The 27,513-nt window shown below is 40.1% G+C and overlaps 1 protein-coding gene across 1 annotated transcript in view; it reads right to left on the bottom strand.

Moving 5' to 3' along the window:
* The window catches only part of TSPAN15 (tetraspanin 15), a 56,535-nt gene that overhangs the window by 9,986 nt on the left and 19,036 nt on the right, over window positions 1–27,513 (bottom strand). The window contains exons 3-7 of the mRNA XM_033942730.1: window positions 26,892–26,966; window positions 23,120–23,215; window positions 19,491–19,607; window positions 16,397–16,444; window positions 8,396–8,512 (exon numbers count right to left, since the gene is read on the bottom strand). Coding sequence (XP_033798621.1) covers window positions 8,396–8,512; window positions 16,397–16,444; window positions 19,491–19,607; window positions 23,120–23,215; window positions 26,892–26,966 — 453 coding nt within the window. The remainder of the gene's footprint in view (window positions 1–8,395; window positions 8,513–16,396; window positions 16,445–19,490; window positions 19,608–23,119; window positions 23,216–26,891; window positions 26,967–27,513) is intronic.

Here is a 27,513-nt window from a genome sequence, read left to right as displayed (position 1 = left end):
AATCCTATTCCTTTTTTATGCAAAAAGTAATAGCCACTCATGATCCTCTTGTGCAAGTTAAAACAGATCTACTACTACTATGTTTTCTACTGCCACATCTACTCTATCGTTACCTGCAAGAAAACCCAACAGTGCCAGTCTGTATAATTAATATGTTAATTTGTATCTGACCCTCATGAACCCCCTGAAACCCAGGTTAAGAACTCTTACTCTAGTGTAAACACATTTCCTGATACTTGACACCCTAAGATCTGCTTATGAAGCCTATGGGATATTCATATTCCTCAAGGCCAGGGGTGTCCAACCTTTTGGCTTCTCCGAGCTGCATTAGCCGAAAATTTTTTTTCTGGGGCTGCACAAACGCTGCAGCAAGACAGAGGAGGGTAAACACCCAGGGGCAGCAGAGGAAAACAATGCATTGCTCTTGACCGGGGCAGCACAAAATACTTCACGCAGGTTGGACACCCCTGCTCAAGGCTATTACAGTTTACAGTTTCTTAAAATTTGATATATCATCTATCACATAAATATAAGCAGTTTACAATAAAATATAGTAAAAACAGAAAAGACCCCAAAAAGTTACAAAATCGTAAGAAAGAAAAAGAATGCTATTAAAATAATAGAATTAGTGTATCTTGTTAATCATCCCAGATGCTGGTGCCATGAAAATCATTGCTGGGCTGTGGATAACCATGTGCCATTTTTCTTTAAAGAAAATGATCACTGTGTATATATTATAGAGGAGTTTTTTGAGCAACTTGAAATTATGAGGTAAAATGAAAAGAACAGGTAAAGAATGCAACTCATTGCAGCATATATACAGCAACTTGTCTCTGAACAATTACCATGTTTCCCCTAAAATAAGACCTATCCCGAAAATAAGCCCCAGTTAAGATTGACCCCAAAGCCCCTCCTGAATGTCCCTGACAATCCCCAACTCCATCCCTGATACTAGTGCTGCCAGTGTCCGATTCGCCGGCAGCAGTTCTATCTACCCCCCCATGTGCAGCATCTTTTCTCCCTACTCACCCATCACCTTGTGCAGCATCTTTCTATCCCTCCCTCCCATCCCTCTCTGCATTAGAACCCCACTCACCCTCCCACTGTGAGACTGACATACCATACCTCCGAGGCCTCCAAAAGCAACAGCACCGGCGGCAGTACTCTGAACAGGCTGCTTTGTGGCCTTCCCCGCTGGGGTCTTCCTTCTGTTGTGTCACTGATGACATCATCAGTAATGTAGCAGAGGGAAAGCCCCAGTGTGGAAGGCCACAAAGCAGCCCATTCAGAGCGCTGCCGCCATCACCGCTGCTTTTGGAGGCCTCAGAAGTATGGTATGTCAATCTCACAGTGAGAGGGTCAGTGGGGTTCTGCTGCACAGGGGGATGGGAGGGAGGGAGGGAAGGAAGGATAAAAAGATGCTGCACATGGGGGGATGGGTAAGAGGGGAGGAAAGATGCTGCACATGTGGGGGAGGGGGGGGAGAAAGAAATAGGAAGAATTGGGGTGGAGGAGAGGAAGGGTGAGATGATTGTTGTACATGAAAAACATAAGACATCCTCGAAAATAAGCCCTAGTACATTTTTTGGACCCCAAATAAATATAAGACACTGTCTTACTTTTGGGGAAACACTGTATCACTGCATGGAAAATGCCATTGAAATATTCTTCAGCACGCCACTACAAACTGGCAGAGGAATATCGAAGACCACCTTGTTCTGCTTGCCATTCAAATTGATCTGATGTTTCACTTTTATAGGAGTATACTGATAGTTGTCTACATTTGCTTATCTCTGATCTGAAGAATTACCTAACCATGTTCTAGATTGTCCATAAAATTTTTTTTTTGTTTTATTTCTTTTTATTTCTACATATTATTTTTAAGAGTGAACACACACAGCTGCCCCATCATTTCTCTCAATTCGATCTGATTCTTTGTGAAATGATGATGCCATGGTGGATGAAAGCACTATACAAGCAACTTTAGACAGAAGCTAATGAAAGGATAAGTCAGTTGTTCATTAAACCTCTAGCGCAGGGGTCTCCAAAGTCCCTCCTTGAGGGCCGAATCCAGTCGGGTTTTCAGGATTTCCCCAATGAATATGCATTGAAAGCAGTGCATGCACATAGATCTCATGCATATTCATTGGGGAAATCCTGAAACCCGACTGGATTCGGCTCTCAAGGAGGGACTTTGGAGACCCCTGCTCTAGCGGCATGTTGTATATTTTATTACTTTAGTTTTCTTTTAAGGTGGTCTCTGGTAATGTCATTGGTGTTATCTGATCTTCTGAAAGGGGTGGGTCTGAACATGCATTATTAGGTGGGCTGGCAGAGACATTGGCAATGGCAACAAAAATGGGAATTGATATTTTATAGGAAAGATAACATACACTGAAATCAGGATACCCTGAAAGGTCAAAATACAAGGGCAATAAATAGATAAAAACATTTGGCTCTATTGTCTTTAGATCAGGAGAGCTCTGTGTTTGCTGGAAGGACACAGCTGTTCTTAACAATGCTGATTAGAGAGGAAAAGGCAGGGTCTCCTGCTTAGTGTAACATAGCTAGAGAAGTAGAGGATTTTATTCCACAAGGACAGACTGGTGAGGAAAGAACAGAGACAGGAAGCATGAGTGCCTGCAGAAAATTCTTTGGGATGCAGGGAGCATAGCAAAAGAAAAAAAAAAAGGACTGTACAAAAACAAAATCATGGAATCCACCAACTGCTTCCTCTTTCCAGGGTTCATTTTGTTTTACAGTTGTTCTTCATTTGTATGTGGCAGTGTAAAAAGATAAATATATTTTACTAAAATACATCAAATTTTTCCCTGTTCCCGTGGGAACTCATTTTCCCATCCTGAACTGGAGAGTTCTTTTTCTGTCCCTGCCCTATTCCTGCAAGCTCTGACCTCACCTGCACAAGCTTCAAATACTTTAAAATAATAAGTGTTCAAGACTTGTGCAATAAAGGCAGAGCTTACAGGAATGGGACAGGGACAGCAACAAAACTCACAGTGACGGGATGGGGAAAAATTTGTCCCCAATGTCATTCTCTAACATCAAATTGAGATGAAATAACTTTATTTGTCGCTGGAGGGAAAGCAGAACTTCTAAGCACTGTATAAGGTCTGGTGAGACTGGTATAAGGTCTGTATAAGCACTGTATAAGGTCTGGTGGACTGGTAAGTCCAAGGAAAGAATCTATCACAGTCCTTGTAAAAATTGCTGAAGAAAGACAATGACTTCATAAAGAGGAACCAATTTATAAACCTGTAATTTGTGTTCCATTGCCTTGACCAAACTAAAAAGCACTATTTATACGGGGAGAATAATCTTATAACAGGGTTTGTAGGCTGTTACAGCTCATAGGCACATATGTTACACTCAGGCCTTTTTGTCAGCCGGTACCATTTTCCCTGTTGTCCAAAAATGTCCTATCCATCTCACATTATTTCTCACTGAAAATCTCCCATCTTTACTAAGAAATGCAGGGAGGACCACATTGCTGTCCTGAAAAAGTCTTCCAACATAACTGCCCTAGACTCTGCCCAGGGAACCGCCTGATCCCACAGACATGGAGCCCACAGGAAAGACAGGGATCCATAAACGATAGAGCATGTACCTCCAAATTGAATCTAGAAAAGTAGATATCCACCAGAAAGACTTTTTTATGACAAGATTTTTTTTTTTTTTAAGGATGTGTATCTGAAAGGCTGAAAAGACAGGCCCACTAGGCATTAAGGACTAAATTAAGATCTCACTATAGCAGTGGCCATTGCAAGGCTAGGCCTATAACAGTCCCCAAAGACCTCTTTGGCAGCCCTCATTGTCTTTTTTTTTCTTTTGGGGGGTGGGGTTTCTGCTACTCTGCCTCTCTACCAAGACTCAAGACAGAAAGGGAAATGTAAATGGGGGAGGAATGCATGCAAGTAGCAATTCAAGATGGCTGGGTATGATACAGCTGGAAGGCAAAACACCTCGGATAGAGTCCCCGGCCGACAGTTTCATATAATGAGCAGATAAGTGCAGATTTTATATAAATATTAAAAGTTTTGAAATTATTAAAGATTAAAACAGACTAAAAAGTGGAAGTAAATTAAATCTGAAGGGATTGTAGAGCAGAGCAATGATGATGCTTCAATGCATTATTTCTAAATGGTGAAAATTGTATCTATTAGATGCACTTCTGAAAATCTGTTTTCTACAAAGTTGATTGTTAATTTATTTGCATGAATTGATATAGGAATGCATACTGTGAGATTAGATTCATGTTTGAAGGACATGGCATTTCTGAATAGACAAAAGAGAATGGAATTGGAAATGTTCACAATTAAGTTTGAAGGTGGGCTGTAGAGATGGATGTCATTGACACAATGGTCAACAGTGTCATGGCTCTAAATTTTAGAAAATATTTGTCAGCTCTCCCTCAGCTCATTAGGATCCAAAGTGGCCCTAGTTTAAAAATTAATGAAGACCATTGCACTATGGAGTGACAGGATAAAAGGGAGTCAAGTATCCTTGGCTACACCCTTCCCAACACACAGAGAAACCAGGAACTATTCTGATAGGCCACCAGCATGATTCCTTTGTCCTGACCACTATGACAGAAAAGTGCAGCCACCTGTACCCTAATTGAACTTAGAGATAACCCAAAATACCAAAATGGACAGTGCACTAGCTTGACAAGCTGATAACCAGTGCCCTTTGTGCCAAAATTCACAAAGATGCCAGACACAAACATAAGCAAGAGAAGTGGAAGCATTTTGTGTTTTAAGGAGTGTTGCTATTATTGCTGGAGAATAAACCTAGTGCTTCAGATGGATCCTCTCAAGAGCTAGGCCTTAAGACAAGGGTGCCCAATAGGTCGATTGCGATCGACCGGTAGCTCGCCAAGGCAAAGTGAGTCGATCACCCAGGACTCACTTTGCCTTGGCGATCTATCAGGCCAATCAGTCTTCCTCTCCCCGATGTCAATTCTGCCGTCGGAGAGGAAGTTCGGGCCAGCCAATCACTGCCTGGCTGGGCGGAACTTCCTCTCCGACGGCAGAATTGACGTCGGGGAGAGGAATGCTGGTCGGCCCGAAGCAGGGAGAGCTTGGAGGCATCGGCGTCGGCTTTGTGGCCTGTTATCCATTGGTGGCGGTTTGGGTTCTGTTCCCCGATGGCAGCGGCAGTGGCTTGGGGAAGGGCAGGGAGAAAGAAAGAAAGGGGGCAGGCAGGGAGACAGAAGGAAAGAAGAGAAACAGTAAAAAAGAAAGGGGGCATGAAGAGAGAAAGAAAGAAAGGTCAGGGAGAGAGGAAGAAAAAGTTGGGGGAGGGAATGAGGTGTGGAGGAGAGGAAGCATACAAGCTGAAAGAAGGGAAGAAAGATTGGATGCACAGTCAGAAGAAGAAAGTGCAACCAGAGACTCATGAAATCACCAGACAAGGTAGGAAAAATGATTTTATTTTAAATTTAGTGATCAAAACGTGTCTGTATTTATATCTGCTGTCTATATTTTACAATATAGTCCCCTTTTACTAAACCGCAATAGTGGTTTTTAGCGCAAGGAGCCTATGAGCGTCGAGAGCAGTGCCGGGCATTCAGCGCAGCTCCCTGCACTAAAAACTGCTATTGTGGTTTAGTAAAAAGGGAGGGGGTGGGTATTTGTCTATTTTTGTATGGTTGTTACTGAGGTGACAGTGCATAGAGTCATCTGCTTTGACTTCTTTGAAAAAACCCCGGAATAGGAATGATAATTAACATTTTCTATGCGTACAGTTTTAAATTTTATTGTTGGTAGATCATTTTGACTTGGTCATTTTAAAAATAGCTCGCGAGTCAAAAAAGTGTGGGCACTCCTGCCTTAAGACATAAGGGATTGTGATCTTCTATGAGAATAGGTCCCTGCCAGAAGACCCTGAGGGAACATCAGGGAAGATCCCATCACCAGATCGGCATACCATAGCCCATTAAGCTAATCTGAAACAAATAGAATGATCAGATAGAGGTGATCCACTATTATGACAGAATCCATCTGATCAGCAGCCATGGGGGAAAGACATTGATTCAGTCGTAACTATAATTGCTGAACTTCCATAAGGAAAAGAGCTTTTAGTTATATGGGACCATCCTTGTACAATTCATTGCCTGGTGAAATTAGTGGAATAAATTAGTTATCCTGGCTTTCATAAGATCTTGAAAATCTGGATATTTAGAAATGCTTTTTGATGAGCTGTTTGCCTCGTTCCCCTGTTATTAGTATTTGTTTTATAAATGTTATGGTTTTTTGTATGAATTTTGTTGTTAGGTGTCATCGACTCGTGTTTGAGTCCTAGTGACTTGACGAATTACAGATCTAAAATCGGTTTTGTGCTAGTATGGTAAGGTCCTTCAGCATCATCCCCATGGTTATTTTCAACATGTCCAGCCATCTGATTGCAGGTCGCCCTCTTCATCTAGTTCCTTCAATCTTCCCAAACATGATGTCCTTCTCCAGTGATCTCTCTCTTCTGACAGTTTGACCAAAATAACATAGTCGTAACTTCATCATTTGGACTTCGAGTGATATAGCTGGTTTCATCTCTTCTAGAATCAATTTGTTGGTTCTTTGTATGAATTACCTTTTGCTATTTTATTTGTGGACCACCTTAAAGCTCAAGTATAAGGCAGTAATCAAATTAATTAATCCAATCCCATTCAAAGTGTACATGTATATATATTTGTGTGTACTGAAGTTTATGAAAACTGGAGAGTTGTAAATTATGGTTCAAATCACTATAGCTCAGTAAAGGTCAGTTCTGACTGAGCTGGAAGCCCAAAAGGTACAGTTCTGTTTATTTCTGATTGATGATCTCAAATAGTTTGTTGCAGAATATCTTACTTGAATTGTGGGCATTTGAGTGAGAAATTCCCCAAGACTTCATGCTTTCCCCTAGCTTGTTTAATATTTGTCTGTAACCTTTGGCTAAGCTTATTGAATAGACTGGGCTCAATTATGTGATTTATGCAGATGATATTCAGGATGTGTCTTGGATGAATGCAGGAGTAATAATCTGAATGCATGTTTATACTAGATTGAAATTTGTCTGTTGATTAATTAGAAACAGAGAAACATGACAGCAGATAAAGTCCAAATGGCCAATCTAGTCCGCCCATCCAAAGCATCCATTATCTTCTCCTCTGCCTAAGAGATCCCACGTGCTTGCCCCACTCTTTCTTGAATTCAGACACAGTCTTTGTCTCCACCACCTCTAATGGGAGACTATTCTACACATCTACCACTCTTCCTGTAAAAAAGTATTTCTTTAGATTACTCTTGAGCCCATCACCTCTTAACTTCATCCCATGCCCTCTCACTCTGGAGTTTCCTTTCAATTGAAAGAGACTCGTCTCATGTGCATTTATGTCACATAGATATTTAAATGTCTCTGTCATATCTCCTTTCTCCTGCCTTTCCCCCAAAGTATAAATATTGAACTCTTTGAGTCTGTCCCCGTACACCTTATGACCTAGACCACTGACCATTTTAGTACCCTTCCTCTGGACCGAGGACTGTTTATATATTTTTGAAGGTGTAGTCTCCAGAATTGTACACAATATTCTAGATGAGGTCTACTAGAGTCTTAAACAGGTGGATCAATACCTCCTTCTTCCTACTGACCATTCCTCTCCCTATGCACCCAAGCATGAGTGCCGTCACCTTTTCAACCTTAAAATCATCACATACTAACTGATGGAAAACACACACTCAAGATGGAAATGTTATGTGTGAGATGAGGGTGGGAGGTTGTATACTGACCCCAGGTCCAGAATTTAAGATCCTGTGAATTTGGCTGGATTCATTTTTGACCAAGGAGAAATAAATCAGTTCTGTAATAAGACCTGTTTCTTTTTTCTTTGGAATGTGTGGTATCTCTGTCCCTATTTGGGTGAGTTGGCAATGATAGTCTGGACTACTGTAATGCCTTAAATTTAGGTCTTAGGTACAGGGACTTCAGTGGATTCAAAAGCGGAGCAGTTAAAACTCTTTATCATTTGAATTTAACTTGAATCATTACAGTCTGGAAGGGATGTAAATGGTAGCTATTTAAACCAGCTTAAACTTGATTAAAGTGATGCTGTTTTGATTTATGGCATTAAAAAAAATCTTGTGTTGTTTTATTGCATTGTATTGTATTGAATTGAATATATTTATGTTGTAAACTGCATTGCAGCCTTGATAGGGAGAAGTGGTCTATATGAACTGGATAAATAAATAGAGTGGCCTATAAGTGAGCTCTGCCGATATGCTGTATTAATGATTTCTTCCATTTCTTTGACCTTCTAATTTTTACCAGTGTTAATTTCATAACTTTAAGAACAAGGATCCAAAAATTTCCATTTTCTAAATAAATGAGGCTCTGGCCTTACCTGTGGTATCAACACACTAAGCAAGACAATAGCCATTATTTTGTAGTTGTCTAAAAACCAAAGGATTACTGCATCTGTGCATCCTCGTGTATAGATGATATGTTGGACTTTTAGGCGCTGTAAAATAACGAAACACAGAACAATGAGGGCATTGTACTAACAAGTGCTAAAATTTTCAAATGGTATTTTGCATTCTTTCTGTGTGAAGGGGCATTTTTGATATGATATCTAAATCCAAGTTTAGACATTTTGCAGAAGACACACATAATTTCAAAACTGCAAAACGTTTATCTTGGGTTTTTTTTCCAAAATGTGCCCTGTGCACATCTTTTTGAACCATTTTGGAAAAAAAAAACCACACCAACATCCAAATGAAAAACACACAAAACAAGCTATTGGTATATGTGAGGGGCCAGTATTTGTACTAGACTGGCCACACATACATCCCAGCAGAGCACTCAAGGATACACTCAGGGGACACTGCAGTGAATTGCACATAAAAGGTCCCAGGTACACATCTCACCATAACCCCTTATAGTGTATGGTGAGCCCTACTGGACCCAACTCTACACTAAACTAAAACTAAACTAAAGCTTAACTTTGTATACCGAGTCATCATTCTGAGAAGGCTTGACTCGGTTTACAGCAATTAAATAAACAGGGAATGATTTACAAAAGATAAATAGAAAATAATATCAAAATTTCAAAAGAATTAATTTTCAAAATGTTTGGCAAATAGATTAGTTTTTAAAGATTTACGGAAAAATTGAACTGAACTGGAACTCCTTAAAAAAAGGGGGTGATCATTCCAGAGTTGAGAGAGTTTAAAGACCAAAGATTGACTGAAGATCTTGACTCCTTTAATCCCTTTTTTAGAAGGAAGGGAGAGTTTAAATTGTTGGATACCTCTTGCAAAGGAGAATCGGTAAATATTCCAAAATAAACGAATAAGAGGATTAAAGATACCATGTAGAATTTTAAAAGAAATACAAGCGCATTTAAATTGAATTCTAAAATAAACCGGGAGCCAATGAAGACTCTGAAGCAAAGGGGTCACATGGTCAAATTTACATTTTCCAAAGATCAGCTTCGCAGCAGTATTAGCCCTAATGCCTTCAGGTTGCACCCATATGTAGGCACAGTGGGATTTGTGGAGTTTGGAAGGCTCACATAGTCCACCATAAGTGTTGTAGTTAGGATGGGATATGCACCTATGGTTGACTACATTGCCCACTAGGCTGCTCCAGAGACCTGCTTGCTGTTCTACTAGGACTAGCCATAACATCTGAAGCTGTCATACAGACAGGTATGCACTGTTTCATTCACATTTTGGGGGGTTGGGAGAGGGTCAGTGACAACTGGGGGAGTGTGTGTGGGGATCTTTCTTATATCTTTCCAGTGGTCATCTGGTCAGTTAGGGTACCCTTTGGCACTTATTCGTTATTAAAGCAGGTCTAGTCCCAAACATCTAACTTGTACTCTGAACTTATTCTTAAATGTTCAATTATAGCAGAAAAACATCCAAGTCATTCCATTCTAGACCCACCCAAACCACACCTCTAATATGTCCCTTTGAGATTTAGACAAACTACAGATGAACAACATAAATATCCATCTAGAATATAGATTTCAAAAACAGTGAACTGGAAGGGATTGCTGAGAAAAACATCTATCTGCCTCTTTATGCTACTTTTTGGATATTTATCCTTTTTGAAAATGAGCCCTATAGTATGCTAAAGTTAGGCACCAATTCAGCATGTAGGCCCCAATTCTATAAACTGCGCCTAGTTTTAGGCGTGGTTTAGATGTCCACGTGGCACAAATTGCAATGAGCATTACATAGGCGTCCGATACCCGTTCCCCAAAATCACATTTTTTCTGATATAGACGCCAGATAGACGTCCCTAGGATGTTAGTTATATATAAAAATGTGTTTTTTACTGATTTGTTATCATTATTTCAGGATTGTAAACTTTAACATAATAAGCCCAAAGTATACCATCATTAAAAGGATAATAAAACCACAGTATACCATGTTTAAAAGGATATATTAGTTTCAGTGGGAGTTGAATTGGGAACATCAGTATGAATTTTGAAAAATATGTGACATGCTTACACCTTCATTCTAATCCGCTCTGCTGGACAATGAGCCATACAATAATAGCAATTCTGATTTGATTATACTGCTCCTTATAGGTAGTGAATGGCAGTTAATTCTGCTAGGAGACAGAACAAGGTAGATCTCACTGCCCTATTATATCCTTTTTCGTCATTATTTCAGAATTGTATACTTCAAAAGTATAAAAATAAAAAAAGTAACAAAGTATGCCATGTTTAAAAGGAGACGTATAAGATTACTATTTGACTGAGAGGTATTGATTGGGAATTGAACTGGAAACATCAGTGTAGAAGGGTGTGAGCTTCACTCCTGTGCTACACAGAAACTTGTATAGTAATGGTAAAATTAGCTCCTATAAGAAGTGTAAAGCATAGGAGTTTGAGCATCGTATAGGCTTTAGATAGACGTGGTTTAAGCTTCAGAAAGGCTTCAACAGGATACATGTTATTTAGGCAGCCTAGGTCATCAAATGAGCTTTCTCTGGGCATTCCATAAATGTTATTTGAGAGATGTTTTTAGACATTTCCAAAGTGATCTTTTAAATACAGTTCAGGGATTTTTATTTTGTTATTCAGGCACCACATAAACAGGACACATCCATACAAGCATATTGAATTTAAAATTGCCTAAAGAAGCAATGTTATTAGCTAATTACAGCACATGAAAATCACAGCTTTAGGTTCCTTGCTCTAAATAACACTCTCTTTCTCATTAAACATTGCTACAATCTGCTCATTCTTCAAAGCAAAGAGAAAGCCCATAACTTCATTTGGCCAAGCTTAAAAACAGAATAACACACAGAACAGACCTAAATGTGGCTTCAAGTTCATTGCAAAGGAAGGTATGCATCTGCACAACGCTAACCTCATTGTGAGATCATCAATGTGCACCTGCAAGGTACAATGCCACAAGTAAAAGACGGGCCGGAAGTTAAACTCACAACATCTGCAAGATTAGCACAGCGCTTTTACTCATTGAGCTACACCACCTTCCACTCCAGTTTCTCTGATTCCCCTGTCATATCTTACTGACCTGCCTATTGTAGCGTGGCCGTCCCTTAGGGCCTAGCAGGGCCCGGCACACACCTATAATATTGCCCTGGCGTGCTTCCATAAGAAGGAGGAAGCCCTGTTGTAGGTACCTTACTCTGTGTACAAAAGTCAGAATGACACAATTCAGGTAAATATCAAAAGAAAGAAATAACATTTATTGATCATCCAGATAGGGCAAAACCAAAAATGTAAGAAAACAAAAGTCCAAAAGTAACAGCAACTATAATGTGCCCCAAAATAATATGGTTCTCACTAGCCTGGTCTGGTTTATGCTCCAGTGTTTCACTTATGTCCCAGGTAAGTCCTACTTTGAAGTAGTAATAACAGCACAAAGTACAAATGAGTCCCAGGCAGTCTTTAGTCCAAACACAAAACTCAGAGCTGTATAATGTTGCTGTGCTTCTCCCTTCTCTCCAATCATTAAGGAGCGGAAGGTTATTGGATTTGCCAGTTCAGCTCCTTGGCAAAGCAAAGAACAAAAAAATAACCCATAAACACACTACTTGGATGTCAGGCAAACCGGCACCCAACCTTCAGGGTTTTCACAGCACTCAAAAATGCATCATCAATGTTGCTGAACTGTTCTTCAGCATTGTCCCCGCAAAGAGACAGCCAACACAAAACAAAAACTCAACAACTTTGCAAGTCAAACACACAGTCAGATCAACTCACTTCCATGGCTTCTGGTAAAGCAGGTTCTGGCAGAACACTCCATTCCATGTCTTCCAATACCTGGTTCTTCTGTGTTTGTTCCTCTGCCTCCGGGTTAATCATTTCCACATTTGTGGTTTCCTGGGCTGGTGGAGGTTCCTTCCACATGGGAACTTCCCTGGCCTCCCTTCCTCTCCGAGACAGTCAGCATTCTAACTGTTCCAGTGTTGCTGTGCCACGCCCAGCCCTACTTGGGGGAAAGGCTCTTTGCACCTGAGGCTGCCTTCTACTCTGCTTGGTCAGCAGTTTACAAGATGGTGGATTTAAAGGGGCCAAACCTGTTTTCACAGGGCTATGTTCTAAGCCCTGCCTGAACACAGCCTGCGCTTCCTGGCCTTGTTCCTGCCCTGCAGGGACATACTGATCAGCCCTGACTAATTTCACTGGGCGGTTTCTGAGGTTCTTCATTGGCACAAGGCCGGAACTGGGATCGGGCATGAGACACTATGTATCATCTGCTTAGCTATCATATCACAGTTAGCTGAGACAAAAGACTGGTAGCTCAATGGCTTAAAGCACTGTTTTCATTGTCCCAAAAGCCAGAATCTCAAGTATGGTTCAATGAATGCGACATGGAGTCAAATACTGCTGTTTTTATTAAATGCAAACTCCACTTTTGGAATAGATTGCTTCTAGTATTGTTAATGTTGTGCTGTTTGAGATGAAAATTAGATTTGATTGGTCTGTAGCTTGTAATTTTTATTAAAATGAGTATTGTGTTAGCTGAAGTACATGAGGGAGTCAAACCCAGACCAGGCTGACACCCCAACCTTCATTCTAACCACTGTGCTACACAATAAGCCATAAAATCATAGCAATTCAGGTTTGATTATACTGTTCCGTTTAGGCATCGTTATGGCAGTAGCTATGGCGTGCTTGCGGCTCCCTAGTGGAGCGCCGGAAGCACACTGTAATGGCTGCAGTTAAGCATATCTCAAGATGTCGGGGTAGGAAACCTCTCCCCTGACTGAAAGAAGCCATTTCTGGCTCACCAAGTTAAGGTACCTCGTTGCACCTTTTCATCCTCTCCAGCTCTCATATAATCTCATTTTCTCAAATATTATGCTGGTTGCAGGCTGTGAGGCAGGAGACATGCCAGCTACCCTGTTTGTCACCCCCTAAGGGCCTCCCCACTTCTCTCCTTTGCAGCCTGGGCCTGGGCCTAGATAAGACAAAGGTCAATGTGACGAAGTAGCTGAAGTGGTGCTTATTAAGGAAACACTAATGCCCGGCTGCTACTCAATGTAAATAAGCACAATTTGAAAAATGGTTTAAGATTTTTATTGCATAGTCTAGGAAAGCAGCATGCAAGTGTAATATCAGCCAACTGCAGTTCGATGAGATGGATGACAGATATGCAGAGTAAGGCACTTCTAGGTCCAAGTGGTTATTGTGGTAGAATTGTTAAGGTCCCATAATCTGCTCCTGATAGGAGAAGGCAGGCTGAAGAAAAAAGAATATGGATTGAGACAAATTAAGAATTTATTGGTGAGTTTTAGGCTCTGTTTTGCAAAGGTGCGCTAAATCAACGCATGTGCTAACTGCTAAGGTACCCATAGGATAACACGCAAGCGTTAACATTTAGCACACTCTAATGGCACCGTAATCGGTACCACTTTAAGCATATGGTAAATGTTAACGCGTGCATGTTGTCCTACGGACGCGTTAACAGTTAGCGCATGCATTGATTTAGTGCACCTTTGTAAAAGAGAACCTAAAACTCACCAATTTACTGTTCTCTTGGAAAATCATCACTAACTACACCCTTCTGAAGGAAACAAAAAAGTGTGAAACATTTTAGTATTGTGAAAATGTATATAATTCATCACAAGGGCAAACAAAGGTTGCAGTACATCATTCTCACCTATTTTTTCTGTTTTGGTATTTGAGCTTTGGCCAGATGCAAGCTGGTGTGCTGAACCCAGATTCAACAGACCTGCTCTGGCCTCTGGGAAACACAAGGGGAGTCATTAGCCACTCTGGGAACCTGAAATCGGGAGAAAAGGGGGAAAATGTTAGACATCTGTGGCAAAAATAAAAAGCAGAAGTCTTGGAAGAATATGTCACAGCACAGTCTCAGAATAACAGCTAGAATGAACAGAAGCACAAACACTTCCCTTTTTATAATAAGAATGTCTAACAATTATGACTCTAAAAAGATTTACCTTTAGCTCTATGAGGAAAAGCACTGCTATAGGTTCCACATATTCATGTAACTTGCATATCCATTTTCCTGGCACCAAAGTTTCAAACAGCCAACACTCCTGGAACCAATTTTTATCATCACTAATTCTCAGACCTGCTAATGACCCTGTGGAATGGAGAGAGTTGTGGCAGATATCAGGGGGAAAAAAGTTAATGGAGAATCACCATAAGCAATAACACAGAATGGGAGTCCAAAAGAAGAAATCAGTTCTGCCTGAGCTTTTATCTAATAAAGACACCTAAGTAGCCAGCAATATATCATTCTCACCTGGATTTGTTATCTGAGCTGCTAGCAAGGAGTTCCTTGCATATGTGCAGCATATTCACCTGGAAAGATGAAAAAGGTTAGAAAGACATCAAAATTTCAAATTACTATAGCTGCTAATGGTCCTGTGAAATGGAGAGAATTGTGGCAGATAAAGGAACGAAAAGGATAAAAGATAAGAAAAGAAAAGTCTCAGAAATCAGCATAAGCAATAACACAGAATGGGAGTCCTAAAAGAGAAAACGCTGCTCTGATGGACCTTCTTATACTAAGAATGCCTAAGTGGCATCTTGACGTCATAGGCACCGTTAGGACTTCCCACCAGAAAACTTTCAAATCTGATTGGGTGTGCTTTGGGTGTGGTTTGGGCAAATACAGCTGCACTGACTTTTAATCATTTCCTTTACTTCTCAAAGCTTTGACAAGAAGCCATTTCTCATCTGCTTAGTCTGTAGAGGCTCTGTTACCAAACTCTAAATGAAGTTCCCTCTATAGATCTATGCCTTAAGGCACTACTTTTATCTTCCATACATCAGGGGTTCAAGTCTTGAGTGCGGTTAGCAAATATTTGATATTCATTTTTCTACCAGAAAACCTTCAAACTCTTTAGACATTCCTTTGCTTAAACATATTTGAGTTGATCTTTAAAATGATCTGCAGAAATTCTCAGATGTCTAAAGCAGCCTGTTCTCTCTCATCCTAGACCCCCTCCCCCACCCCAACACACACACCCCAATGCTCAAGCCAGGCTGAATTTACCAATACTAATATCTCTAGGATACATCTCAAAACATGTACCTTCCTTCCATGCGTGGAATAGCATGCGCTAAAATGCCGCCTGCGCTAGCCGCTACCGCCTCCTTTTGAGCAGGCGGTAGATTTTTGGCTAGTGTGCGCTAATCCGGTGCGTGCAGTAAAACCCGTAGTGCACCTTTGTAAAAAGAGCCCTATGTTGCATATCTGCAAAAAGACCAACCTTTCCTATTAATCCATCTACAATAATTGCTCATAAAGACAGTAAATAGAACAAATGATCTCACCGATAAAATCTTCTCTTCTTGGAATGACTCTGTTGAGCAGTCTATCATTCAAACCATTTCTAACGTTGAAACCCACACCTTAGGTTTCTCAATATGTTTTTGAGACTCTTATATGGAACAATGTGAATTTGCAGTGTAAATTACTTACACCTTTAAAGCTCTTATATAAGATGAAATAATCTAATTCCCATAATCATTTGAGAATAAGCAGTATAAAATTGGTTTTATTCTTTTGGGATCTTGTCAGGTACTTGCGACCTGGATTGGCCACTATTAGAAATAGGATACTGGACTTGATGGACCTTTGGATTGTCCCAGTATGGCAATACTTATGTTCTTATGTACTTTTAGAACAGTGGTTCCCAATCCTGTCCTGGGGACCCCCAGCCAGTTGGGTTTTCAAGACATCCCTAATGAATAAGCATGAGAGAGATTTCCATACCTGTCAATACCATTATAAGCAAATATCTCTCTCAAGCATATTCATTAGGGATATCTTGAAAACCCGACTGGCTGGGGGGTCCCCAGGACAGGGTTGGGAACCACTGTTTTAGAAGCATTCTGCAATATAAATATTTTACAATTAGCATAAAGATTTGAAAAAATTACCTCTTGGTCAATAGTTTTATAGCCACATAAAGTGTTCATGACAGCAGTCTAAAAAAAAAGGAAAAAAAATTAACATAAAAATTGAAAATAAAAAAAATTTCACATTTTTGTGTCATCTTTATTTTATATATGGAACATTTGCCAAAAGTACAATGAAATGCATATTTTATTAAAATTGTGGTAGGTAGGGCTATACTGAATATTTGTGTTTGATTCGATTTAACCTGAATAATGCCTCAAACACATTATTTGTATTCAGTTGAATAGTGATTTTAATTCAAATATAAATGTGTTAAATCCCTACTGAAATAAACACTTGATCTCCGATTTACATTGCTTCTTCTATTATTTATGTTAAAGCTTAATACCTATTTGTATTCAGACAAATAATATCTTTCATTATTTGTATTTGTCCAAGGTTGGGATGGATCTTTATCAGGAATTTAATCTAAAAGGTTAATATTTAATGGGAAGTGTGAGAGAAATGATTCATCTATATGTAATCTGTATGATACTGTGTTATACTGACTATATATCCATTTTGATCTTGCTTGGAGGTGCCTAACAGCCCCTGGCTCTTACATTGCCGGATATTTGATGCTCTGTGCTAGGTATCTATGCCAGATGCTTTAATCTGCTATGTGAAATCTCCTGTGAGTTTTCTTAAGTGTGGATTTTTGTGGGGGTTTGTTGGGTTTTTTTAGGGGGGGTTTCCATTTTTTGACATTGAAAGGGCACAGTATTCCACCCCTGTAATAAGCAGATCTGTGCTAACTGCAACAGTGACAATATCCAGTAAAGTACCATAATAGGCTATGCAGTTTCACCCTGATTCTATAAAAGAAATCTAGCCAATCTAGGTACTTAACTTAAATTTATAAAATTGGTTTAATCAGCATTGTTAATTGAAAGTGCCATTAAAACCAAATTAAAAATGAATAAAAATAAATTTTCCGGTAAAACTTGGGGCCTCTTCTATCAAACTGCACAAGCAGTTTGTAGCGCAGAGAGCCGCGCTGAATGGCGGGCGCTGCTCCCGATGCTCATAGGAACTCTATGAGCGTCGGGAGCAGCGCGGCTCACTGCGCTACAAACTGCTAGTGCAGTTTGATAGAAGAGGCCCTTAATTTTTAAAAAATTGGTTTAATCGGCACTGATAATTGAAAGTGCCATTAAGACAAAATTAAAAATGAATAAAAATAAATTTTCTGGTAGGCATCTACAATGAGGCACCGAATGGCAAGCAGGTGTGGTTAGGGGCAGATTCAGGGTAGAATTTGGATGTGGATTGACTTAGGTGCACTCATTTAGACCTCGAAAACCCTAGCCTAAATGGAAGTTCACCTAAAGATGCAACGCTTAGCAGCATAATAACACTTAAACATAACTATGCGCAATTCTATAGATGACACCTAGCGGATGATTGATAGCATTGCCGAATGGTGTTTAGGAGTTAAGACACCATTCGTATCTAGTCATAGATCTAATTCTATGACTAGATACCTTGCTGTTTGGCAGCATCTCCTCCTCTATTGTAATGTCTAACCCTTGCATTTAACTGCTTCTATACATCTGCTTCCCTTCCCTGATCCACTAATTGCTCTCCTCTTTAGTCCTGCTCCTGGGCATGAGCAAGTTGTCTGTGCCCGCTACTTGTTGACAATATACTAGTGTATAGTTATTTCTAAATTTCAATTCATCAGTGTATTTTGGTTATTGATATAATTTGAACCCTGAATTTTGTATTTTGTATTCACCTTTGTTCCTTTTTGTACTATGAAAACTTAATAAACAGTTTTGAACTCAAAAAAAGACACCATTCGTAGAATCGGGCCTTAGTGCATGAATTACTATGTGTTACCATGCCACCTTATTAGTAATGGTGCAGTAATAGTTACTGCACCCATATGCTAACTACACAGCATACTTTAGTAAAACTGCCCCTTAAGTCACAGAATACACCATAATGTAGCAACTCTGTGAATTTAAAGCAGGCATGCTTTTTGATTTATTTTACATAAAGTTTAATCCTCTTAGTTTGGCCACAGCGAACGCAATTTTGTCTTCCCAGTGCAGCAGGGTGGCAAAATATTCATCCTACCTCTTTCCCTAATGCACAAGATCACAATCTCAGTGAAAAGTTCAAGATGGGCCATCCTCAGCTTGTTAAGAGAGACATTTTCCTTTGATCTTAGTCAAAAAGAGACCTTCTGCTTCTGATAAGAAATTCTATTTTTTTTTGTTAGTTGGCCAACCCTTACTAAGGGAAAGGAGAGGGAAACCAAGGGTCTGGCATTCTCTTATCTACAAGCTCAACAGTCCTCTCTGAAGCCCATTTCTGCCACCACTTTTTCTCAGCCTTGGGGCACACAGGGCAGAGCAGTTGACCCCAGTCCTTTAGTGGACATTGCTTTTTTTTTTTTGTAAGCCACTCATGACCCTGGGATTTATTCATTTTCTTGACAGCTGCACCTGAAAATCTGCTATTGCAATTGTATGCTACATTGTAGTCCACTGTCCATATCAGAATAGCGGGCTATAAGTTAATTAATTAATTAATTAATTAATAACTAATCATCATCATCGTCACCAAAATATGGACAGACTGGAGGAAATTTTGTCTACATCAAGTAAGCCCTCAGAAAAGGTATATTTTTCTGCTCATAACACTACAAAGGTTGTTAAATCAGGAAGATTTCAATGGACAGTTATACTAATAAAGACCCCCTTTTATTAAACTGCACTAGCGGTTTTTAGCATCGGGAGCCGCACTGCATGCCCTGCGCTGCTCTCAATGCTCATAGAGTTTCTATGAGCATCAGGAGCAGCGCGCAGTGATCAGTGCGGCTCCCGGCGCTAAAAAACGCTAGTGCGGTTTAGTAAAAGGGGGCCAAAATGATTGACAGTCCCCCTGCAGAAGTTAAACCATCTTCACTTCTGGAAGGTGCAGATAAAGCTCTCTTTCCTCCCCAAAAAAAACATAAATCTCAGGATATTATGAAAGAGATAGTATTAAGTTTCGTCCATTCCTCAATTTTCCTTAAGTTTGTTTAGATGCAAGGAGAATTTATTACTGTAGATTAATCACACATACCTTATTGCTGATACAACAAGTGTAAGGCACACCACAAGCTAATGGACCTGGGCTAGAACATTTATGATATGCATTTTTGTCCCAGTCTTTAAAATCCGCACCACCACAACACTTGAACTGAAACAAAGAAATAAAGTATTAAACATATTACAGTTGCTAAAAAATGTCTCAGGTATACAAATAACACTGGTATGGGGCTCATTTTGGAAAAAGAAAAATGTCCAAAATATGGCATAAAGGGGCAGATAGAGGTTTCTCTCGCCAAACCCTTCCAATTTGCTGTTTTCAAAACCCATTATCTAGACGGATTTCTATGGTGGTTGTCTGCAGTGCGTCTAAATCTGAAGGGGGAGTGTTGAAGGCGTGGTTTGGGTGGGACTAGGGTGGGCTTATGATTTGAATGTTTTTCTGCAATAATCATACATTTTAGAAAATGTCCAGGGTACAGTTTTTAACGTTTGGAACTAGATCTGTTTTAACAAAGAAAGTGTGCCAAAATATTGCCCAAACTGACCGGATGACCATTGGATGGATGAAGGCATGACCCCTTATTTTCCCCCCATGGTCACTGACCCCCCTCCCACCCCCAAAGATATGAATTAGATTTGTCCCCGTCCACACAGGAATTCAATTTCCCCGTCCCTTCCCCATTTGTCGCTGTCCCTGTCCCTACCCCATTCCTGTAAGCTCTGCCTTAACTGCACAAACCTCGAACACTTATGATTTTAAAGTGTTTGAGGCTTGTGCAGATGAGGACGGAGCTTAGGCATTGGTGGAATGAGGCATTATAACATCGCAATCTGAGCTCTAGAATGTTGCTACTTATGATTTTAAAGTGTTTGAGGCTTGTGCAGATGAGGACGGAGCTTAGGCATTGGTGGAATGAGGCATTATGACATCACAATCTGAGCTCTAGAATGTTGCTACTTATGATTTTAAAGTGTTTGAGGCTTGTGCAGATGAGGACGGAGCTTAGGCATTGGTGGAATGAGGCATTATGACATCACAATCTGAGCTCTAGAATGTTGCTACTTATGATTTTAAAGTGTTTGAGGCTTGTGCAGATGAGGACGGAGCTTAGGCATTGGTGGAATGAGGCATTATGACATCACAATCTGAGCTCTAGAATGTTGCTACTTATGATTTTAAAGTGTTTGAGGCTTGTGCAGATGAGGACAGAGCTTTCAGGAATGGGGCAGGGATAGGAAAAGAACTCATGGGGATGGGGCGAGAAAATGAGCTCCCGCGGGGACGGGGAAAAATTTGTCTCTGTGTCATTCTCTAATGTGAATGAAACAGTACATACCTGCCTGTATGACCACTTCAGATGTTATGGTCAGTCCGAGTAGAGAAGCAAGCAGGTTCCTAGAGTAGCCTAGTGGGCAGTGTAGTTAACCACAGAGATAGGTCTGCACCAATACTACCTGCACCATTTGGATTACTAATGAGGAAACACTACAATAAACTTTGACGAGTACACTGTATCCACAGTTTTTTTGTTTTCTTTTGGATCTATCCTGCTTCCTGTGGTACTTGTTGGGGTGTTCTTTTTGCTGCTGACTCTTCTTTTTTTAATTTTTTTAAATTAATTCTTTATTAATTTAAAAATCAAATACAAAGAATATACAATCAATTAGTACATGAAACAGCACTTATATCCAAACAAATAATAATACAAAGTACATTTCCCCCCCCCCCCCTTCCCAGGATGTGTGTGAAAATCAATTAGGAAAATTTACCTGTCAATGCTTTATCTCATATGTAAGTGATAAGTATATCTTATTAGATCCAGTCCAGTTAGAAGGTTTTCTGAAACATAAACCGCTTCAAACTAAATCTTAGACTTATAATTTTGGTTAATTTCCAACAAGGGAGGATAATTGATGGAAAATATAGAAGTAGATGCCACATTTTGCCTGCTTAGTTGTTTTCTCCTTATACTAAATTTATGTTGCTAAGGAAGGTACTGTTGGCCAGATAAAATGGGTTAGATCACTGAATGATTTTATTTTCCTCTTTTGTAAATGTCTATGGTGATGGTTCTGGATTTTCATGACTTTGTTGTATAACTTGTAATAAATAAATAAATAAATTTATGAAACTGAAATATGATGAACATGAATGTTCTATGGTAGGTCGTTCCACTGTTTTACTAATTGTAATAAGATTTACTATATAAAGTTTTCAGCCTTATACCTTTACTAAAGTCCATACATTTGAAATCTAGGACTTTGAGTTTTGTGTGGCTGCCCTCCACTTTAGCTGTTATATAAAACCAAATCATTTGATGATTGCTACTTCCCAGGTGGGCACTCACTCAAATATTAGAGATACTCTCCCCATTTGTGAGAGCCAGATCTAGTATCACTTTTCCCTTGTGTGTTCCTTCACCATTTATCTGAGCAGAGCCTCTAGAAAGGCATCCACAATCCCCCTACTTCTTTCCGATTCCGCAGATGGAACTTTCCAGTCCGCATCTAGTATATAGTTATACTGATGATATAACTATCACAATCCCTTTAATCTCTCAATTATCTGCAGTCACTCAGTTTATATCTTCAGTGATTTTGTTGGTTGATAACTGAATGAATGATTTCAAATTGAAGTTAAATCCAGACCAGACTAAATTCTGGTCTTTATCCCTTTCTTGTACTTTCCGGTATCTTTTTTTAGTTTTAGCTCCTTCGGGAGGGCATTCCACCACCTCGGAGCCATCACCGATAACATTCTTTTCCTGACGCTTTTGTTTTTGATGTCTCTGAAGGAGACTGTGCTATACAGTGATATCTGGTATGGCTCCAGCCTATTTAGAAGATCAATTGAGGTAGGGCTGGTCTCAGTTAGAGCACTGGTCTTTGACCAGAGGGCCGCCGCGTGAGCGGAATCTGGGGCACGATGGACCACTGGTCTGACCTAGCAGTGGCAATTTTTATGTTCTTAATTAATTTTCTCTCATCACAGATGTTTCATTCGAATAGCTACACTTTTTGATTTTCCATTGCCCAAAGGCTGCCACTATAAAAGATATCACAACCGATTACTGTCATTTCAAGCTGCTATTTAGGATGCAGACTTTCAGTTATTTTTTACATCTACATCATATCTAAACTTTAGGAAATTGTTAAAGACTTATTTATTTAGGAAATTTTTGAAAGACTGAATTTCATTCTGTATTTGTAGCAGTTTTCCATTTTGTAAACTGCATAGATCTGAAGGGTAATGCAGTAAACAAATGTTATATTATGTTATTTCAAAGACCAATATTACAAATATCAATATTCCTTGTGCCTCTGTGACTGAAAGGAAAATCATCCCTATAATTATAAAGTTAACACCAGAAGGAAAACCATTGAATTTTTTATGCTAAGCATTTCCTCATATCTCTGTCCTATGGGGCAACTGTGTATCAAAATGAAAGTAAAAGTCAAAATAAAACCCTATGTTGTCCCTCCTTAGTAATCTCCATCATTGGCAGAAATGCCAGTAGAAGACCCTGGCTTCCAGCAGGAATGCTCTTTTTATTGCGCCAGTTATTGCAACTAAAGAAGATAAAAACAATAAGCAAATGCAAAGAGTTTACAGAAAATTACATAGATTAAAAAAACATACTCTGAAGGAAGAAAACAAACCTGCTTTTGAACAAAATCCATGATGTTCTTGAAATCCAAATCGTCATAGTAATTTTCAATGCCCTTCCGAATATTATTATTAAAAAAGTCCATGGTCTAAAAAGAAAGCAATATTCAAAACTCAGAATACTCATTTTGCTGTATATTAAGTATTTATTTATTTTTCCCGTCCTGTCAGAAGAGCTCAGAATGGTATACAAGTTTACATACATAATAAAACATAACAGGGAATAGTAATGTACACTCTTCCCTCAATATTTGCGGGGGTTAGGGGCAGAGCTGGCCCGCAAATATTGATAATTCGTTAATAACTTTTGGGCTGTCTCACGGCAGCCATTTTGAATGAGTGCTCTGCATGGGGCAGGAGCATAGGAAGATCACTCCTGTTCCGAAAGACTGCTAGACCACCAGATAAGGTCCGGGGAGGTCTGGGAGGCAGGAGAGAGGTGGGGGTGATTCCAGTTTTAGGAAATTGCAAATAATCGAAATTGTGAGTCCTAAAACTGCAAATCAGGAGGGGGAAGTGTAGAGCATAGGCATCAGAATGGGGGGGGAGGGGGGTGCCACAGGGGTCATGGCCTCCCTAAAAATTTCCAGTATTGTAACAGGGCCCAATGGGGATTCTGCGGAGAAAGAAACAGCTCATGCAAGGCTGCAGAGGTGTACCTTACCTAGGCAGGTGCACTCTCATGGGAGGAGCAACTTGCTACCAGCCAGCTTACCTGCTGGTCGGCTCTCTCTCTGCTGCGTCCCTTCCTCGACATCTACTCCTTCTCCCCCCACTGTGTGTCTACCTTGTAAGAGCACAGCACCTCCCTGCCACCGTCCCCAGCAGAAACAGAAGTTGTCAGAGAGGGCAGGTCACAGTGGAGAGAAGACACCGGGGCCAGAGGCAGGGCAGCACTGTGCTTCTACAAGAAATTTAAGGTAGACATGTGGGGAGAGGAGGGAGGGAAGGAGTAGATGTCAGGGAAAGGACACAGCAGAGGGAGCCAACCAGCAGGTATGCTGGGCCACAAGATGCTGTTTCCACTGGAGTAACCTAGAAATAAAGACCCACCTGAGACATTTCAGATTCAAGGGAGGATTAGAAGGTAGAGAGGGAGTGATATAGGATTTGGGAGAGGGAGTAGGACAAGGGAAAGATGTTCAACTCAAATGAGGAAAGGAGGGAGAGATGCGAGACTCAGGGATGGAGTAAGGGAGGTAGGGAAACATGTCAGATTTGTGAGGGACAGGAAGAAATGGACGGGGATGGCAAGGAGGACAAGGAGAAGTGGCAGAGGGGAGTAGAAGGGGGACAGTGAGAGATGGATTTGGAGGAGGACAGAGGGAGCAAGAGGGAGAGATGGACATGGGGAAGGCACAAGGGGTCAGGGAGAGATGGTAGAAGGGAGTGAAAGGGACAGAGGGAGAAATGGTCCGAGGTGGAGAAAGGGAGAAATGGTTGTGGAGGGGCAAAATGGGGAGATGGAGAAATGGATTTGGTGGAGAGGGCAAGATGGGGAAAGGGAAAGAGATTCGGGGGAGGAGTCAGGAAGAGGAGGGAGAGATGGTTGACTCAGGGAGAGCAGAGGAGGGATGGACAGGGAAAGGCAGAGGGGATATGGACTGGAGGCCGGAAGGGGGGAGGGAGGAGAGATGTCAGACTTGGGAGGAGGGAGTGGAAGGGCAGAAAGGAGAGATGTTGGACTTGGAGGGAGAGAGAAAGAAAGAGGAAGGAAATTCTGGGTTACAAGGGTGGAGTAAGTGACAAGGGGGGGATGCTAGAAATGGTGGATCTATGTAGGAGAGTTGTCAAGGAGATGGATGAGCAGAATAAAGCATATAAGAACATAAGAACTGCCATCTCCGGATCAGACCTTTGGTCCATCAAGTCCGGCGATCCGCACATACGGAGGCCCAACCAGGTGTACACCTGGCGTAATTTTAGTCACTAGGGTATAGTCCCCTAATTTTAGTCACTCATATCCCTCTATGCCTCTCATAAGGAGATGTGCATCTAGTTTGCTTTTAAATCCTAGAACGGTGGATTCCGCAATAACCTCCTCTGGGAGAGCATTCTAGGTGTCCACCACACGTTGCGTGAAGCAGAACTTCCTGATATTTGTCCTGGACTTGTCCTCCCTTAGCTTCAGTCCATGTCCTCTTGTCCGTGTCACATTGAATATTGTAAATAATTTTTTTTTCCTGCTCTCTTTTGTCGATTCCTTTCAGTATTTTGAAAGTCTCGATCATATCCCCTCACAGTCTCCTTTTCTCAAGGGAGAACAGTCCCAGTCTCTTAAGTCGTTCCTCGTATTCCAAGTTCTCCATAGGGGTAGAAATGTGGCAATGGGAAGCAGATAAAAGGGAATAGGAGGATAAGAACTGTGAAAGCTAGGGGATGAGAGAAGGAGATAGAAAACTGATTACATAAAAAGTAAAAAGGAATAAAGCAATGTTCCCTCTAAGCCAGGGATCTCAAAGGGATCTCAAAGGGATCTTGAGGGCCGCAATCCAGTCGGGTTTTCAGGATTTCCCCAATGAATATGCATGAGATCTATGTGCATGCACTGCTTTCAATGCATATTCATTGGGGAAATCCTGAAAACCTGACTAGATTGCGGTCCTCAAGGAGGGACTTTGAGATCCCTGCTCTAAGCTGTGTGGCCGTACACCTTTTGGTAGCAATCACACAACCAACATACTTGGATCTCTGGCCATACTCTGCTGCTGCTGCTGCCTGTGGCTTTATGAAGAAAGAAGTGCGGCTGGAAAGAAGGAGGAGGAAGCTTTCTTGGATGTATTAGAACCAGCCAGAATATAAAATACTTTAATCAACATACTTATGTGCAAACTTTATACATGAACATTTGTACTTGCTCTTGATCAGGTGTAAATGTCCACAACTGCATTTAAAGTATGATTTTTGATACTTGGCCTCTTAACCTGGGCATCCTATTATAAAATTACCCTCCATAAGCCAGGTTGTCCCCATCCTCACCCCATCCCTATAAACTCAAATTCCACCACAATAGTTCCATCATTTTCGATAAAAGACAATTGGTCACTTTTTGTATGAATGAGATTTTGTACTATTGTGGGAACAGGGTGCAAATGGAGTTGAAGTTTGTGGGGATGGGGTGGGAAAAGGGCCAACCTTTGTCCCCATGTCATTCTCTTTACTCCTGGTATTCAATTTCATTCTTGTTGCCTTACATCTTTGTCTCTTTCACTCTGTCTCCTGTTTCTTATATCTGTGCAGGTACTGAATCCTCTATTGTGAATCCCACCATATACCACTAGCTAATGGTCATGTTGGATAAAAAACAGTTTTGTATATAATAAGATTAACATTACATAAGAATATATTTCAATGGAATAAAGTAAATCATAAGACAACAAACAGAATGGAAAATAAGCAATACCTCCAAGCAAGTCTGCCTGATCCCAAAATACTTCAACATGATTTCTCATGTACAACTTTTCGATACAACAGCATTAATTTTCTTAAAATATCCAACATAAAAATATCAGGGTACCTATAGATTTATATGCATTTCTATGAAGACATCATAAAAATATAAAAGAATTCTCAGTAAAAAAATAAATGTATCATTGATTTCAAGTTAATCTTTTTGAAGCTCACTAAATCATTGCAGTTTACCTAGTCCTTAGATCCAACCCTAATCTGTTTCTTTATGATATGTATCTTTGACTACTTTTGTGCAGGTTATAATGTATAATTAGTCACATATGTAAGCCTATATCATACACCTGGTTTCCTTACCTGATGTCTGAAGACCAAGGCCAGAATTCCACCTATTAATTCAAGTAAGAGACAAATGCCAAGCGTGTACATAAACTGAAAAAGATGAGCAAAAAATTAGATCAAACCAAAACATGTCACTAATCAATGTCTCTTTTCCAATTACATGTAAGAGTAATCACATGTATTGTGCTTCTAAAAATCAAGATACTTAAGTACAACAAAATTCTAAAAATTTTTAAAGAATAAACCCTCTTACTGTGGTAATGATGAAGATGATTATTTATTTTAAATGAATGGCTTCAAAAAAATTAATGGCTCTTGATTAGAAGCCATAAAATGGTTGGAATATTTGTGAAGTGGAATTTTAGAAGACATTCAAATCAGAAAATGGATGTCCAAGTTTGTACATCAGATATAAATGTCTATTTCTCATGTGTTTTAGAACAGGATCTACTGCAAACAGCCTATTTTAAAATACATGAGAAATGGACATCCAAGTGCTGGTTATCTTCAGCATGAACGCCCATTTTACAAACTGAAACATCCAAATTATGCAGGCGGCAAAACAAGTGAACCAGATGATTGAGTGTCAACAAAGGAATGTCCATATTATAAAATGAATTCACAGCATATCAAAATA

This window comes from Geotrypetes seraphini, chromosome 4 (assembly GCF_902459505.1).
Source record: "Geotrypetes seraphini chromosome 4, aGeoSer1.1, whole genome shotgun sequence".
NCBI classification, from domain to species: Eukaryota; Metazoa; Chordata; class Amphibia; order Gymnophiona; family Dermophiidae; genus Geotrypetes; species Geotrypetes seraphini.
Note: the sequence above shows the minus strand (reverse complement) of the source record. Positions and strands in the feature narration are given on the sequence as shown.